This window comes from Centropristis striata, chromosome 16 (genome assembly GCF_030273125.1).
Source record: "Centropristis striata isolate RG_2023a ecotype Rhode Island chromosome 16, C.striata_1.0, whole genome shotgun sequence".
Taxonomy (NCBI): domain Eukaryota; kingdom Metazoa; phylum Chordata; class Actinopteri; order Perciformes; family Serranidae; genus Centropristis; species Centropristis striata.
The window spans coordinates 11,139,691-11,156,908 of record NC_081532.1 but is presented as its reverse complement, the minus strand read 5'-3'; the positions used below and the strand labels follow the sequence as shown (position 1 = coordinate 11,156,908).

General features: G+C 38.7%; 1 protein-coding gene across 2 annotated transcripts; it reads left to right on the top strand.

The window, feature by feature from the left end:
- Nucleotides 1-693: 693 nt before the first annotated feature.
- On the top strand, nucleotides 694-16,095 carry hltf (helicase-like transcription factor). 2 transcript variants are annotated; one of them, XM_059352882.1, is made up of 25 exons: nucleotides 694-816; nucleotides 1,960-2,162; nucleotides 2,254-2,420; nucleotides 2,567-2,709; nucleotides 2,861-2,946; nucleotides 3,372-3,443; nucleotides 3,771-3,962; nucleotides 4,350-4,424; nucleotides 5,245-5,305; nucleotides 5,482-5,548; nucleotides 5,822-5,847; nucleotides 8,196-8,243; nucleotides 8,396-8,497; nucleotides 8,624-8,715; nucleotides 8,985-9,128; nucleotides 9,334-9,466; nucleotides 9,637-9,772; nucleotides 10,046-10,225; nucleotides 10,449-10,564; nucleotides 10,931-11,112; nucleotides 11,217-11,339; nucleotides 11,838-11,950; nucleotides 13,234-13,414; nucleotides 13,762-13,842; nucleotides 15,026-16,095. In XM_059352882.1, exons 2-25 carry the CDS (start codon nucleotides 1,965-1,967, stop codon nucleotides 15,167-15,169), a joined length of 2,862 nt encoding a protein of 953 aa, XP_059208865.1. In that variant the 5' UTR covers nucleotides 694-816; nucleotides 1,960-1,964; the 3' UTR covers nucleotides 15,170-16,095. The 2 variants fall into 2 exon arrangements, with proteins under 2 accessions (XP_059208865.1, XP_059208866.1); XM_059352883.1 differs by having other exon boundaries at nucleotides 761-816; nucleotides 1,979-2,162.
- The last annotated feature ends 1,123 nt before the right edge of the window (nucleotides 16,096-17,218 follow it).

Below are 17,218 nucleotides of genomic sequence, written 5' to 3'. Positions count from 1 at the left end.
CATATGACATGTATTGATCATTTCACTCGAAAAGGATGTAGTAAAGGATGGCTATTGGTATAGTAATAACACTGTGTGTAAATGATGTAACTTAAGAGAAATAAATGACTTAGGCAATTTTTTAAACATGCCTTTGTGACTTAAGCAAGATATGGTAACACTTTATTTTGAAGGTGTCTACATAAGAGTCACACAAGCCTGTCAGAAACATGACATGAAAAGTATCATGAGCATTAATGTTACTTCAAAGTGTCATTAATGTTCATTACTCATCCCATGTCATGTTTATGACTCACTCATGTCACTCTTATGTAGACACCTTCAAAATAAAGTGTTACCATATCTTGCTTAAGGCATGTTCAAAATATTGCCTTAGTCACATTTTATTTTGACGTAGGCATGATAAATCCGCTTAAGTCACACACTTGACATAGGCCATTATCTTAAAGGGGTAAAATCACATGATCTGATCAACTGAGGATGTAGGCGATTTTATGAAAGGTGGCCGGCGTCATGAGGAGATGATTTAGGCACACACACAAAAATTTACAAAAAATGACTTAGGCGATTATTTTAACAGTGTGACCATATGTTTTATAAACGTTAAACAAATGTGCAGAAAACAAAAATGTGGTTGTGATAAAAACATAAACATTTATTTTGGAGGCTACTACCGGAAGTCCTACACAAACGACTGCTGACTTGACATTAACTGATTTACAATCACAAAGTAGCTCAAACATCAGCGGCAGCAACATACTGTAAACGCACAGATCCACTGTGGGAAAGTCGACAGTCGCCGAGGGGAGAAAAACAGTAAGGAAAAACACTAATACAGTCAATGTAAAACACACTCATTTCGGAATTAAAGACGGTATCGTACGACAAAGTAACAACGCAATACCCCAAACTAGCAGCCAGCTAAGTCTCAAATATTTAACGATAGCTCGCTTTCAAGCAGCTTTAACGCTTGTGTATTATTTAACTAACGTTAGTAAACATTAAGCTGCGTTGGCTTAACGATTGGATAGTTTATTATTTGTCCAGGAAGAAATCATTTTTCACAGCAGGTGCATACAGAGCAGCACAAACATGTCAGACATAAAGAATGATACAAAGTTATTAGTGGAGCTTAGCACCAAGTGCACTGCAGCTGTGACTGATCAATTAATTAATTAAGGTTTAATAGCTCATAAGCCTGAAGGGAAATATCGTCACCCTGTTAAAATAATCGCCTAACTAATTTTTTCAAGTTTTACAGGAAACACAAAAAACTTCACCAAAAGTGTAACATATGACATTTATTGATCATTTCACTCAAAATGGATGTAACAAAGGATGGCTATTGGCATAGTAATAACACTGTGTGTAAATTATGTAACTTAAGATAAATAAATGACAGAAACATGACATGACAAGTATCATGAGCATTAATGTTACTTCAAAGTGTCATTAATGTTCATGACACGTCCCATGTCATGTTTATGACATGCTCATGTCAATCTTATGTAGACACCTTCAAAATAAAGTGTTACCATATCTTGCTTTAATCACAAAGGCATGTTCAAAAAATTGCCTTAGTCACATTTTATTTTGACTTAGGCATGAGGAGTTGATTTAGGCAAAAAAAAAAAGGCGATTATTTTAACAGTGTGACAATATGGGGTTTGGTTCTTGGTTAGCTGGCTTTGCTGTTCAACACAACAACATTTACTTCTAGTGTAGGAATTTGCTAGTTTTTCTGCAGAAAACATGGACACAAGCCTGTTTGTCAATTTATATTTAGTAGTCTGTACCTGGTTCGACTCTTATAGTTGTTACAACCTTATTTGTGCACCCATAGGACAGACTATTATGAGTCATGTTGTCAGCTGAAGCTTCCCTCTCTACTGTTTGTCATCAAACTGATTTCCTTCTTTTGTCTGTTTGTGTTTATGAATGTGTCTGTCTTTGCTCCAGGTGTCATGTTTTCTCGCAGGTGGAGATTCGGTTGGGACAGCCACAATGAGGTGGACCTCTTCACAGACCGCCATGAGACCAATGCAGAGACCCTGTCCCAGACCATTAGAGCTGCCATGTCTGAGGAGCGGGATACAGATAACAGCGTGGTGATTGGCCACCTGAAGGGCACCGTGGTCGGCCTCAGATATTATACCGGGGTGGTCAGCATCAACTGCTTTTTTTCTTCTAGTGCACAGATTCACAAAGCGGACAAAACGGAATCCATAAAATCATCTGTTTCTCTCTTTCCAGGTGAATCCAGGTGAAATGGTCGGTTTAGTGCGACAGCCCCAGAATCAATATGACCCCAATGCTGTGATGGTCGCCAACACTTATGGCAACCAAGTGGGCCACATCAAGCGGGAGCTGGCTGCAGCTATGGCCCACGTCATGGACAACAATTTGGCTAAAGTAGAGGGGTGAGTAGCCTGTTGTTTTGCATTCTTCTTTACATTAAACCCCATCATTTTCTTTATATATAGTTTTTGAGGAACTTAAGGCCCACTGTATTTACATAGGGGATAATATGTATTTGTGTGTATATTTTCTCTCGTTGCTGTGTCAGGGTGGTACACACAGGGACTAATAACACATTCACCATGCCAGTGATGCTGTCCTTCTGGGGGAAAGAAGAGAACAAAAAAGCTGTGATTGAGAGCATGGCACGTCGTGGATTTAAACTGAACACAGGTGTAAGCAGCGCAGCAGGTACCAACACACTCAACCATCCAGTCTCACTTACCTCCTGATGGAAAACTTCTCATATGTAATCACGTAGCCTGCACTGTTGCATTAAAAATGTCAGTTTTCAGTCATTGTTATTAAGTCCACTGTTTATTTTGTCCGTCTGTGATTTCAGGTGCAAGTCAGAAACCATATTACAGTCAAGGTGCTCTCGCTCTGGCATCTAAAAAAGGATTAACCATCGCACTATCTGCAGAGGAGGTAATGTACTTACATTAAGATAATGTAATATATAGAGATTTTGTATAACATTTATACAGAAGTCATTTAACATTGACGTTGCTTCACTTAAACAGCAAATATGTCTAGGAAATTCATATTGTGTTGGATATATAATGTAAAGCAGGTTAACAGTTATCAGTAACTGTATTCCTCGGCACCCACAATGTGTGGTCGAAGCAAAATATCTGAACATCATGTAACAAAGCATTGTTGGATGATTAAAGCTGGCAAAATTCATTGTTTTAGGATCTTTTAGTGCTTAGAGAATTCATTGTGCATCAAATGTTGCATAATTGTTTTGCTAAAATAATTTGCAATGACAATTTATTTGTATTAAGTTCTCAAGATTGTGAGACGTATATAGGGCATTAGCCAGCCAGTAGTAATTGCTTTTTTTCTTTCAGCTGAAGAATGCATTTGACAACCTTTTTGAGGGCTTGATGGAGAGTAAAGACGGAGAAAAGGAAGCAGCTGAGGTGTGTATTTAATCTGTTATCTGTCAGCATTTTATGTTTGTGCTTGTGGTCAGCATTTTGTCTCATTTGGTATTTTCTACCACTCTCACAACAATAAATTTAGTTTACTTTAGTGTATTTTGGTCGTTTCAAACATATCTATTTCCCTAAAAGCTCACTTAAATACAATTTTTATGTCTTCACGACAATATATTTTGTAAGTCTGGATAGACATGGATGTAAACTGCAACTTGAACGCTTGATGGAGGCACATGAGCTAATGATTATAGTTCTGCCAGTTACATAATTAAGAATTAAATATGAACATGCACCTCTCTTTCTCTGCAGTCTGTGGGTACTTCTCTCCTGCTCCACCAGAAGCAGGCTTTGTCCTGGATGTGTGCTCGAGAAAACAAGTCCTCACTGCCGCCCTTCTGGGAGAAGAGAGGCGAGCTCTACTATAACAGCCTCACGTGTTTCTCTGCCAAAGAAATGCCAGAGAGAATACGTGGGGGAATTCTGGCAGATGACATGGGGCTGGTGAGTAAAATGCACCGTTGATGTGATGTGATACCATTTCTGTTACAAATAATATGTTGTGATGTTATAGTTATTTGTGTATTGCAAGTTAATTTTTTACAGTACAAGAACTCATGATGAGATTGTTTGGTCAGTCGCTCAATACTTTATATAGTATATCAAAATGTAAATTGTGTTTTAAAATGTTGTGTGTATATGTGCTGAAAAAGAGGCAGCAAATGTTGACCTAAAAAATCAGTCATACTGGTAAACATTGTAGACGTTTTCTCAACAAAACAAACGGGAAGATAAAGCTGTTTTCCTACATTTACTACAATAAGGAGCTTCACACTGCTGCTGTCCAAGCAGACATGAACCAACACTAAACGTCCTGTTTGTGTTTTCCAGGGAAAAACTCTGACAACCATCGCTCTGATTCTCACCAACTTTCACAATGGAAAGCCTCTGCTTGTGGAAAAATGTGTGAGTGTAGCTCTCTGTGAATGTCTTCTTTTCAGACAGTGTGCAGTCTGAGTAATGTGGAGGAAGCTCATTGGATTATAATAGCCCATTCTGAGGACGGACGTCGTTCAGAATGCAGTTGACAGGACCCATGCTTTTATCCACTGCTCTTTATTGAATTAAATTAAAGGCACATGAGTGCACAGGGAAATTATTCACAATAAGGAATGAAGCTTAGTCAGTTACTTGTTAGAACCTGCAGTTCTGAAAACAGAAAATGAAAGCACAGAGTTTAAGGCATACTTACAATAAGAAAGTTTGCTTCACATACCTGAACACGCCCCAGTTAAAATGGTACATATTAATAACCGAACAGATTAAGTAATTTTCTAAATTTAACTTAACATAAGCTTGTACTTTTACATAGCTTGCCATCCTGTACAACAAAACCAATGTGTTATATAATAAGCAGCAATTAAGGCAGATCGTGCCATAAATGTGCTACAAAGAGAGGTAAATTTAGTTCCTATTGTTTACATCCATGTTACATTGAGAAAGAGTGCCATCTAGTGGCAAAAATCGACCAAAAATAGGCGTACATAGTGCTGCCAGCTGGGACTCTAAGATGCCCCATCATCAATTACACAGTGAATCTCAGGAGCTAAGCAAGCTATGTGGAATACTAAGAAATATACACACATTAATAACAATTATTTTCTACAATTATACAAGAGAATTTTGTGCAAAATTAAAATGCAGCATACATAGTACAATCATGTGAAACTGTATTGCTAATCACTTGTGTTGAACCATCATAAAATGTTTGTTCATATGTGTGCAGGGGGAGCGGTCTTCACCTATCAAAGCCAAAACTAAACCAGGGAAAGCCTCCAAACTGGAAGGTACTCACAACTTTCAATAAATTAACTATTTATGTAAAAAAAAAAAGATGTATGTTTACGTTCAGTCTTCCTTTATCACTCTTTGTGAGTGTGTGTGGGGGGGAAGTGTGGGCATGCTTGCATCCAAGAAAACAAAATGTGCGATAATGAGAGATGACTTGTTGTCTGTGTTTCAGGAAGCAGCAGAACAGGCGATGGAGCAGGAGGGAGTGATGCAGCAGCTGGTTCTGCATGCTCAGACATGTAAATGGGATTTAATTGAATTTGGCATGCTTAGATTATAGCATTTTTTATTATCACTGCATAGTTTAATCATGTGTAAAGGGAAAATAGTTTAATCATGTGTAAAGGGAAACTTGCTCATGCACATATTTTCCTACATTTAGTCTTTCTGTATGTCTAACGTGCCCACCTGTTTGTAAAAATGTAATAATGTTTGCAAGCTTGAGGTATTATTGATTTAGCTAACTTCACTTTGCTCTCTGTGTATTTCTACTCTGCTCCTGCCCGGGTCAGTCCTCAGGTGGAGGTGCCAGATGAAGGTAAGAATTTATTGTCTTCTCCATATGGGTGGTTGACGTGACGCTCAATTTTTGTGTTCCCAGTGACAAATATTACTAAAATTTGATAATATTTCATTAAAATTAATGTTTTAATATGCAGTTCATTCTTCTACATCTAATCCATCTGCAAACAATGAGTATCGTTCTTCAACTATGCAAATATTCTGTTTTGAACATGACATTTGTCCACCGGTGCAACTGTACTAGGTAGCATTACTTATCTTAAACCAACTGTAATTTAATGAAAAATTAATCTAAATACATTAAAATACTTGAATGCATGTGATACGAGTGTTTACCTAATGAATCTAGAGGATATAAGTGTTAAGGTCTCTATGTAGAGTTATTATGACACATTACATTTTGTCCGCAAAACTGATGTCCTTCTGGAGCAACGGCATTATGTAGATATAAAACAGGCATTAATGTGACCACCCCATTACTGAGAGGGGTCCTTCCAGAATCAGGAAGGACAGAAGACATCTCTGGAGCAGGTGGACTGCACACAAGATCAGTTCTGTCTCAAATATTTTCATAATATTACTATTTCCGTGTAGTGTTGGAACTGGTCGTCTTAAGGTAGTCCTTTGGTACAACGCAGTTTAAGTATTGATCTGAATATTTTTATCAATTTACATTGATTGATAATTGAAAATAATGTAAACCTTAACACTGTTACTCAAGATGAAGAATGTCTCTCATATAGCTAGGCCGCAACCTAGCATTGATTTCGAAAATGTCCACTGGTGAAACGCACTGTCCTATAGTACAACATGAAGTCAGTTTCACTTATTTTTTTCCTTTACTCCTATCATAATGAAAATTAACATAGTGTAAGCAAACATGTAAACAAACATTTTTTGTATTACAAGTTCTATTGAAAAACTAGTTTAAATATGCAAAAGAGCTATAATCCGAGTCTAAAAAATGAATGGAGGTTAATGGACGGCCGCATTTGGATGACCCGTCCTACCTGGCTGACGGGAGCTTCTCTGTCCTGCTTGGGGATTTCTTCTCCTCTGTTGCCCCCCTCACCTGTGGGGTCCCTCAGGGCTCTATACTAGGTCCCATCCTCTTCCTATTATATATTTTACCCCTAGGGGACATCCTAGTCAAACATAACATCTCCTTCCACTGCTTTGCAGAAGATGTCCAGCTCTATCTGCCTCTTAATGTTGATGGGCAGGCTGCACTCCAGCCATTGCTTGATTGTCTGGCTGACATCAGATCATGGATGGGTGCAAACTTCCTCAACCTTAACGAGAGCAACTTTTAATGACTAATTTAAGTAGCTTTTTGCATTTTCTCTTAACCTCAGAATTTGAGGACAACACAACTCAAACCTTCCTTCCCTGTTTTGTTAAAGCTAGTTTGATTTCCATGTTGAAAGTGAGAGGCTGAGGTGACCACCAAGGAAAGGTCTAGGAAGTTTAGGGAGAGGCTGAATGAAGATCCTGAGAGGGAAGAGAACTTCCTGAGAGAGAGACGCAGAAAGTAAATTTGACAATGTTTGATAATTAATTTGACTTTGTACACGACATGGGCATACTAGTACTCTGTTGTCCAATGGTGCAACGGAATGTCCTGTGGTGCAACAAATTGAATTGTGAGTGGAAAAGGCATTTTAATGAAAAATGTATGTAAAAAGTGTGGGATAGTACAATAATGTTATCATCACTATGCAGCTATACGGATGAAATGAAGATTCCTTGGGTTTTATACCAATTATAATGAACGTAACCCAGGCATTTGGGTGGAGTCTCTATGTGTACATCTTATAGTATATAAATAACATAATTCTGAATTTTTTGGGGGTATGTTTGATGTGGAAATATAATTGGGACAAACTAATATGCCTTTGGCTTATCAATCTTATCTGTCCAACATTCTCTGAATTAAATAATGACATTCTTTATTGTGTTGCACCGGTGGACACATTTTAGGACTACCACACCAAAAAGTGAATAATATGTGAAGAATTAGAAATGGACACATTCATTTTTGAATTGTTCACATATAAGGGAATATAATTATATATCATTTGACATATATTTTTGAATTATTATTTTTTTCACTTTGAATTTGAGTTCACGTCAACCACCCATATACATACAGTCATGGAAAAAAATATTAGACCACCATTGTTTTCATCAATTTCTTGTTCATTTTAATGCCTGGTACAACTAAAGGTACATTTGTTTGGACAAATATAATGATAACAACAAAAATAACTCATACAAGTTTAATTTAAGAGCTGATATCTAGCCAACCATGGAAAATATCTAGATATCAGCTCTTAAATTTCTATCTGACTTCTTCACTTACAGGTACGAACAAAGGAAAGAAGAAAGCCACCAAGCGAAAGCCGAGTAAAGGTACAAGCCCAGTAAACTCCTTGTATTTGTGCATGTAAATATGTATGGCGCTCTGACCAGTGAACTGATGTTTGTAAATCAATATTTATCCTGTATAAAGTCATTATCACCATTCCCTGTGAACTGAATCAATAATCTGTCTTTCTGTCCAGTATTTCTGGAGGATCTGGACTTTGCTGCAGCGCTGGCTGGCCCAGCAGCAGATACAGGCCTAAAGAAGAAGAAAACGGCCAAGAAGGCCACAACCCCACTTGGTGGGTTCTAACAGTAGATTTTTACCTGGTGTGTTTTGTGTTTCACATACTTTATACAATTAGGGGCTTGCAAATGAACAGCTGTAGTGATATTGGAGATGTTTGTGTACCTCCTTGTATGTGCAGTTGTGGAATCCACCATCAGTGAAAGTGCGGATGAACTATCGGCTAGAACGACTCTCATCATCTGCCCACTCTCTGTAATCAGCAACTGGCTGGTAGGACATTTTCAGTCTTTGAACGTCATTTACACAGTCCTGCTAAGTAGCCTGGCGACAGGTGTAGGTAAAGGCTGTTTTCTGCTCCTGGTAAACAAATAACTAACTGTTTATCATTAAAGCTAAGGGCCTCATTGAAATGCAAGTAAAAAAATCAATATGTTATCAAATGTTGGTCATTTTGACAAGGTGCCACTCTCAAACCTACTTTTGTGTTGTGTTTTTCTTTCCTTTGTCGTGTGTGTGTGTGTGTGTGTGTGTGTGTGTAGGACCAGTTTGAGGAGCATGTGCGTGAAAACGTGAAGCTAAATGTGTATCTGTATTATGGCTCAGAGCGCAACAGGAACAAGTCATTTCTGTCCTCTCAGGATGTGGTGATCACCACCTACAACGTCCTCTCGGCCGACTTTGGGGTGAGTTTAGACGGGTCACATGTATTTCTGTTAATGAGGGAAGGAGGCAAACATGGGAGACACAATTAATATGTTGGTAAAGACTGTATGTTAATTTAGTTTGATAAGCAAAATGATTGTCTGTCGTGAATCAGGATTGTGTGTTTAATTCATATCATAGCTTCTTTATTAATAACAAATATTACGTGTTTGTCTCCCTTTATAGAATAAGAGTCCCCTCCATGGGATCAGCTGGCTGAGGGTTGTGTTGGACGAAGGACACATTGTAAGAAACCCCAATGCACAGATGAGTAAGGCTGTGCTTGGCCTAAAAGCTCAGCGGCGTTGGATTTTGTCAGGTATACCTGCACCTTACCATAGAAAATTCAGCATATGAATACACACACAACCTCTGTATGGGTGATTATTTTTTATTGTTCATTGTCTTTTTTAAAGTTAAAATTGTGTGTGTGTGTGTGTGTGTGTGTGTGTGTGTGTGTGTGTGTGTGTGTGTGTGTGTGTCCTCCAGGTACTCCTATCCAGAACAGTGTGAAGGACCTGTGGATGCTGCTGGCTTTCCTGCGTCTGAAGCCCTTTGATGTAAGAGAGTGGTGGAACAGAGTGATCCAGAGACCTGTTACTCGGGGAGACAGGGCCGGCCTCCAGTGAGTCCTCACGGACACATTATATTACACGTTTAATGTGGTAATAAGACTCCAGAGGGCGTTATCTACTGCGATAGAATCTGTAGATGGGGTGTTGTTGCAATCCCTACATATTATTAATATGTTTACACTTTTTGAAATTGATCTTACTATTGGGAATTTGGTCTGACGAGCAAATCAACCAACCGTCGGTTGCTTGATTTTGGTCAATATGCAAGTATGAGTCAAATATAAATTAATAATCAGACGTCCAATATAATACACTGTGCGCAGAAACCTTCAGACCCTGGTGAGGTGCATCACCCTGCGGCGGACCAAGAGCAGCAAGGTGAATGGGCGCCCCCTTGTGTCCCTCCCTGAGAAGACAGTATCCGTGGAGCAGGTGGAGATGAACCAGTCGGAGAGAGAGGAGTACGAGCTGGCACGCAATGAGGGAAGGAACACCATCGGCAGGTACGTGTCAGTCTGTGTTTGTGTACATGTTCATGCATGTTTGCATATAACAATGACATGAAAAATTGCTCACTAATGATAAAGAGTAGAGGCCATTTTAACAGAACCTACAGCTGTTTTAAAATGTTAGATGTTACAGTGATGTTAGTTTTCTACTGTAAACTTCTGCATATTGCTGTCTTTTTTTTTTTTTTAAAGTTGCCATAACTGCGTTTATGTGTAGATACGTCAGTGAAGGGACAGTCTTAAAGAATTATGCTGATGTGTTGGCCATCCTGATGAGGCTTCGACAGCACTGCTGCCACCCTGATCTGCTTGGAAAAACATCCTCAGACCCTGGTAAGACCTGTAGTGTGATGGTATGAGACTTATTCAATAGCTGTCAATAACTGTTTGCTTGAGTTTTTATTGAAAATGTATTTTGTTTCCAAGGTTCTCCTCTGTACAGTCAATTATAGTAAATTGTCCTGCCATTTCCTATTTAAAAAAAAAAGAGAATTATAAGTATAGTTATAGGTCAAAGCAACATGTAAGAAGAGCATAATCCTAGAAGATAAACTTCCCTTCATGTCATTATAAAACCCTACATTTTCCTGATAAAAGAGGACATGGTGTTTGTGTCCTCAATTGTAGCTACAGCTCTGGCCTCAATACATGTTTAGCAAATATTTTCAATTATATATGTATGTAATATTTTGTCTGTAGGTGCTGCAGCGACGCCTGCAGAGCTGCGTGAGCGTCTGATAGAGAAGCTGCGGCTGGTGTTGGCCAGCGGCTCTGACGAGGAATGCTCTGTGTGTCTGGATTCAATCCGTCTGCCCGTCATTACACACTGTGCCCATGTTTACTGCAGGCCCTGCATCGCACAGGTTATCGGCAATCAGCAGGTACATGTACTGCCCACAGCAGACAGCAGGGGGTTGTAACTCCTTAAAATGCAAGTTTTGTCTTTTGTATAATCATATAATAGTGTGTGTGTGTCTTTGCATAGGAAACATCGCGCTGTCCTCTCTGTCGAAGTGACATAAAGGCCAGTGAGCTGGTGGAGTTTCCACAGGAGGCAATGGAGGAGGAGAACAGTACAAACTCTGAGAAGTGGAGGACAAGCTCAAAGGTACACTGCACGAACTGAAGCTGCAGAATTAACCAAGGGATAAAAAATAAAAAAAATTAAATGCAGAAGTATTTTAAACCTTAACTGTGAGTTGGACCTTTGCTGGTGCTGTGCAACATCTTCCTCTTTAAGTTGTCTACAAATAATTTTGGTCTTCTCTTTCATTTAAACTTGTAACATTCAGGACCTAATATAATTCGACAAAATGGTACCATATTGTTTATGTGTTTTGTTTATTAAATGCAGGGAATTATTAACTATTTGAAAAAAAATGTTTCACTTTTCAAACCCATCTGGATTCAGTTGAGTCTCGACTTATTACCCATTTATTGGCTCTCCTCATGCTGGTGTTTTCTGTGACTCTTTTCATAATTATTTTTAACAGAAGTCACTCAAAAGTGATCTTCAGCATTGTGACATTGATGGAAAATTAGCTAGATTGCTTCCACATGCGAGCCATGTTGCTCCTCCTTTAGACGTTTGTTCTGGTCTGTGCAGGTGCAGGCGCTGATGGGAAACCTGCTCAGGCTGAGATGCAATGACAGCAGCATTAAGAGTTTGGTCGTCTCTCAGTTTACACGCTTCCTCACCATACTGGAGACTCCACTCAGGTAAAACACACACTCACAGTACACAGTAGAGGTGCAGGATTTTAAGTGGTTTAAGTGAGTATGATAGCTGTAGCGAGTCTTCTGAAGAAGTTGTTGTACCTAATTTACTTATTACAGCTATGGGAGTTGTTTGCCTTTTTGTGAAATTATTGGTTTCTCCATTAATAGCACTTCACAATTATCATTCCTCCGTGCTGGTGAAAGCTGTGGCTGAAGGCATTATTATTTTGGTTTGTCAGTCCATCCATTCTATTCTCATGAGCGCGATATCTCAGGAACACCTTGACGGTATTTCTTTAAACTTGGCACAAACGTCCACCTTGACCCAAGGATAAACAGATCAGTTTTGGTGCCATGGAGGTAAACTGCAACCGATTTTAAGTGACTATATATCAGCGAAACGATATAAAAGTGTCTATTGTATTTATTTTTCTATAACATTTATATCGCAATTTTGAAAATCTAGCAGCAGAACTGCGTTATATATTAACTTCATGTGGATGACACTCTGTTTTGGTCCATGCACCATGTCGTTATATGATCTAGACCAGGGGTCTGCAAGCAGCAAAAGAGACATTGTTGGCCAAAAAAAGAGTTAAAAAAAGTTGGAATGTAGCCGTAAATCTTATTTCGAGGCTTACAATGAAGATAAAACGGCATACGAAGTCTAAAATAGCCTTCCAACATTACAATAGGTCATAATGAGCATTTATTATTATGATTTTATTGATTTTTCAGAATGCAATGAGGATTCAAACGCAAATTGATAATTGAAAGCTAGCCTACCTAGGCAAAACTCAAAACTTTACTTAAAGTTGGCAGAATTTAGAGTTTAAGGCACCGGGCAGTGAGCTTTTGCAAGCAATGATGCACATTTTAGTTGATTAATAATGGCATATATAAATTATACATTTTTACAGTTGAAGAATTCAAATTGCTTTGGGCCTACAACAATGATAAATGACAATTAAAATGTAAAGAAATAACCGTTTCATTACGTATAATTTTTTTGTTACAGTGACGGAGAGCCACAGGTTCACTACCCCGATCTAGACTTTTCATTCATTGAATTATCAGAAAACATGCTATTTCGCAATATATATTGTTTTTGAGATATCAAATTATCTATTTTGAGATAGGAGTTTTTGGCGATAACCCTAATTTGACAGGTTGTGGGAGGCACATGTGTCATTTGTTCAGGTGTAAATATGTCTCTTTGTCAGAAGAAGATTGTCTGTTATTTCATGACTTGTTGTCTTGGGGTTGTTTTTTCTCTTCACCAGAGAGCATGGATTCAGTTTTGTGCGTTTTGACGGCACCATGAGCCAGAAGAAGAGGACTGAGGTCATCCAGGAGTTTCAGAGCTCTGCAGCCGACAGTCCAGTCATCATGCTTCTGTCACTCAAAGCTGGAGGGGTGGGGCTTAACTTGACGGCCGCTTCTCATGTTTTCCTCATGGACCCTGTAAGTAGAAATATAACTCGTACAACCATGGCTTTTTAAATTTATCAGGTTGTGCACACAGAAGGGATTTTGCCTGAGGCCACACATAAAGAGCTTGTAGCTTGCAGGTTTACTGGTACTTTGACAATGTTCTTTCCTGTTTCTTTCACTTTTAATGAAAATAAATGGAAAAAGAAGGGAAGCCGAGAAGAAAAGAAGAACCACAATTTCACACAGAAAATACCTAGATGGATAACCCTACAGATGAGATCGAAAAGGGAAAAGCAGAGATTTAAATGATAAAATCTTTTAATGAAAAAACAAATCCTGAACTGCATGTTTACTTTAAATGAATTGATGTGTTTTAGGCGTGGAATCCTGCTACTGAGGAGCAGTGTATCGACCGATGTCACCGCCTGGGACAGACGAGGAAAGTTGTCGTCACCAAGGTCAGAAAACTTACTGAACTGTACGTGTTTGTGCTGTTGTTTCAGGGTCTGCAGTGGGAACTAGTTCACATGATCCTTAGCAGATCCATTTTACACTGTGAAGACTGAAAAACTGAATGTTTGTACTATATTTTGTCACCAAAACTAAGCCCTGCTAAGGTACCAGCTGATTGAAGCGATTTCTTCTGATTTTAAATTATTTATTGTCTATATATACGATAATAAAAATCGAGCCTTTCCTTTAAATAGCCTGCAGTTGTGGAGCTCCCTGGCCAAGGAACTTAGCTTAGCAAATTCAGTAGCATCTTTTAAATCACTCCTCAAAACCTACTTTACAGAAAAGGTTTGTTTTTTTACAGTGATTCGAATTAGGGCTGGGCGATATATCGATATAAAAAATCCATCCATCCATTCTCGTTCACTTATCCGGGGCCGGGTTGCAGGATAAGCAGGGCATTCCAGGCGCCCCTCTCCCCAGCCACAACGTCCAGCTCCTCCTGGAGGACCCTGAGGCGTTCCCAGGCCAGGAGAGAGATATAATCCCTCCACCGTGTTCTGGGTCTTCCCCGGGACCTCCTACCAGTTGGACGTGCCCGGAACACCTCTAACGGGAGGCGCCCGGGAGGATCCTCACCAGATGCCCAAACCACCTCAACCTCAAGGAGCAGCGGCTCTACTCCGAGCTCCCTCCGGATGTCTGTGCTCCTCACCCTGTCTCATATTAGCTTTGACTTCGACTGAACATGTTGCTCTCACTTTGCGACAAAAATATTGGGATATACATCGTTTATCGATATTCAGCCTAAATATATCGGGATATGACTTTTGGTCCATATCGCCCAGCCCTAATTCAAATGTCTAGTTTTAAATCCTCCTCATAACATTTATCACCAACTTTGTTTCGTCGTCTTTTTTTTTTGTGTCTTATTTATGATTGTTGTGGCTTTTATCTTGACTGTATACCACTTCATCCTGTTATGTAAAGCACTTTGTAACAGTCTTTTCAAAAAAAGTGCTTTCAAATATTTAGTCTGTTCTTAGTTTATTCAGAGGCTAAAAGCTTTTTGGATTGTTCTTGGTTTCATACTAGACTAGACTAGAGGGATGCATGAGAAAGATCATTGACTGGAATATTTTTTTATGTATCCATATTTTAATTGTATGTGTGTGTGTGTTGTTGCAGTTCATTGTAAAGAATTCAGTGGAGGAGAACATGGTTAAGATTCAGAGACAGAAGCAGGACCTGGTGGAGAAGGCTTTCGGATCCACAAACACTGATAGAAAAACATCCCGCATTGATGAGATCACAGCTCTGCTGGAGCTGTAGACGTCCGACCCCACAAAAAAATCACAGTCAGCTGTTACTGGTACAGTTCAGATGTTTCTGTTGTTTACATGTTAATACAGCAGTTCAGGTCCATTGTCAGAGAGTTCTAATCTGAAGGGCTGCAGAGATTTGTTTGTACACGTTGTAATTTTTCTGTCCATATTTCAAAAAGTCAAAATGTTATTATATAGTTTGTCATCAATTTTCTATTTTCTGTTTTATTTCTCCTTCACAATTAATGTTTTGATACTGATTCAACACCATTTGAAAGGCTTCAATCGTTATTCAGTTGCAGAAGCCGTTTGCCTAGATCTCCGTTTTAATCATAAATACATCACAGCTGCCATAATGCATTGAGGTGTCTCTAAAGGATGTTGTTGAAAGTTAATGCCCTGGGAGTTCAGACCCTGAGATGAAGACAGAGCAGTAACACCCGTCTATTTTAGCAGCTTCAGTTTTCAATAAGCAAAAAAAAAAAACAGCCTTGAAGATTCAGATATTTTGTATGCAGGAATTTTGTGCCATCTCGGAGTTAAATAAAAGCAGACTACTGATGTTGTATATTTGTAGCCAAGACATGGAGCAGAACTTTTGTTTCAACAGTAAATTAAAGGGAAACCTTTACTACACAATGTGTGCACTGCTTCATTTCATCAATCAGTTTGTTGACTTTGTTAATCAATTTCTCTTGCAAGTGGTTTTATTACAAGTGCTTCTCAGTGTGATACCACATGTCTGACATTAAACAAGACATTTAAAGACATCAGAACAAAGGTCGACCTGTTACTCAAAATATATAAAAACTTTTTCACTATTAAGTGACATCAAGTGACAACCTTTTCTTTTAAGATGTCGCCCTGCAACCCTTTCAGAGTTGTTTATTTGAAATGATCATAAACTAAATGTTATTAAAGACATTACTTGTTTTGCAATATTGTTACTGATTTTTTTATACATCTATAACTAAACTGTTAATGTTTTAGTTAGTTTTGGTGAAGTTAGACATTCAGCTATTTCAACTGCAACATTTTTCCACTACTTTAAGTTGGCTCACTAATTTATCTGTATAGGAATTCTTTTTTAAATGCTTTAAAAGTATTTGTGCGCACAATTTCAACATATTGTGTTCAAAGTACAGCTGACTGTACTTGTTGAGCTCCATCAGTTTTTCCCATAGACTGTATAAATAATGGAAGTAGTGACCGTGACGTCACCCATTGTTTTGTGGGCTGCCCGTTGGAAGCATCGAGTTCAGCGTTTCACTCGTCGACATCTTGTTTCCGATACGGGGATCATATTTGGACTGTGGAGGTGCGAGAGGGACCTGACGACACTGGCTACACGGCAACCTGACTGAGAGAAGCCACTGCTAATTCATGTTAGCATTAACTGGGATGTTAATTTTGGCTAGCAACAAACAAAAACAAAATGTACATTACTTACCTCTGAAACTGAACAGCGACTCTTTGGAGCATCTGATAGTCCAACCAAATGCTGAACAAGACATTTTTACTGAATAAAACATTCAAATAAACTGTCATTAACTTAAAATACAGTGAAAGGTACAAAAGTTATGAGACCAAACTGGTAAATGTCCTTTTTTTTATATCTATGTAACTTTATTGACACGTTGCCGTGGATACTCATTGTTCTGCTTCTCTTCTGATGACGGCTTGTCTTGTTAGTGACCTGTCAATCAAAGGTAGCCACGCCCCAAATCATACAATTCTTTATCTTCTCTTTTCTTCTAAATGGGACCATTGTTTACACTATTAATATCAAATTGTCTTGTAGAAGATTTTTTACTAGCAATTGAGACCATAGTGTTGTCCTAAAAAAAAATTTCTAAGGTAATAAATCAAGTGAGAAGTTTTCTCATTTTGCGTGGATGGACAGAAATGTTTTTGCGGCCACACTTATTGCCCCCTGCTGGAAAAGCAGTAGAATGCAGCTTAAGGCACTTCCTGGTTTACCTCCCTGCTCAGATCCGGATGTTGCCGCCTGGTACCCACTGGTAACTGCAAGTGACCCCTAAGGTACATCTTGTTC

Coding starts and splice junctions, on each gene's coding strand:
- hltf (XM_059352882.1), top strand. CDS start 1,965: ATGTTTTCTCGCAGGTGGAGATTCGGTTGGGACAGCCACAATGAGGTG. Junction 3,444..3,770: donor GAGAAAAGGAAGCAGCTGAG/GTGTGTATTTAA, acceptor CTTTCTCTGCAG/TCTGTGGGTACTTCTCTCCT. Junction 3,963..4,349: donor TGGCAGATGACATGGGGCTG/GTGAGTAAAATG, acceptor TGTGTTTTCCAG/GGAAAAACTCTGACAACCAT.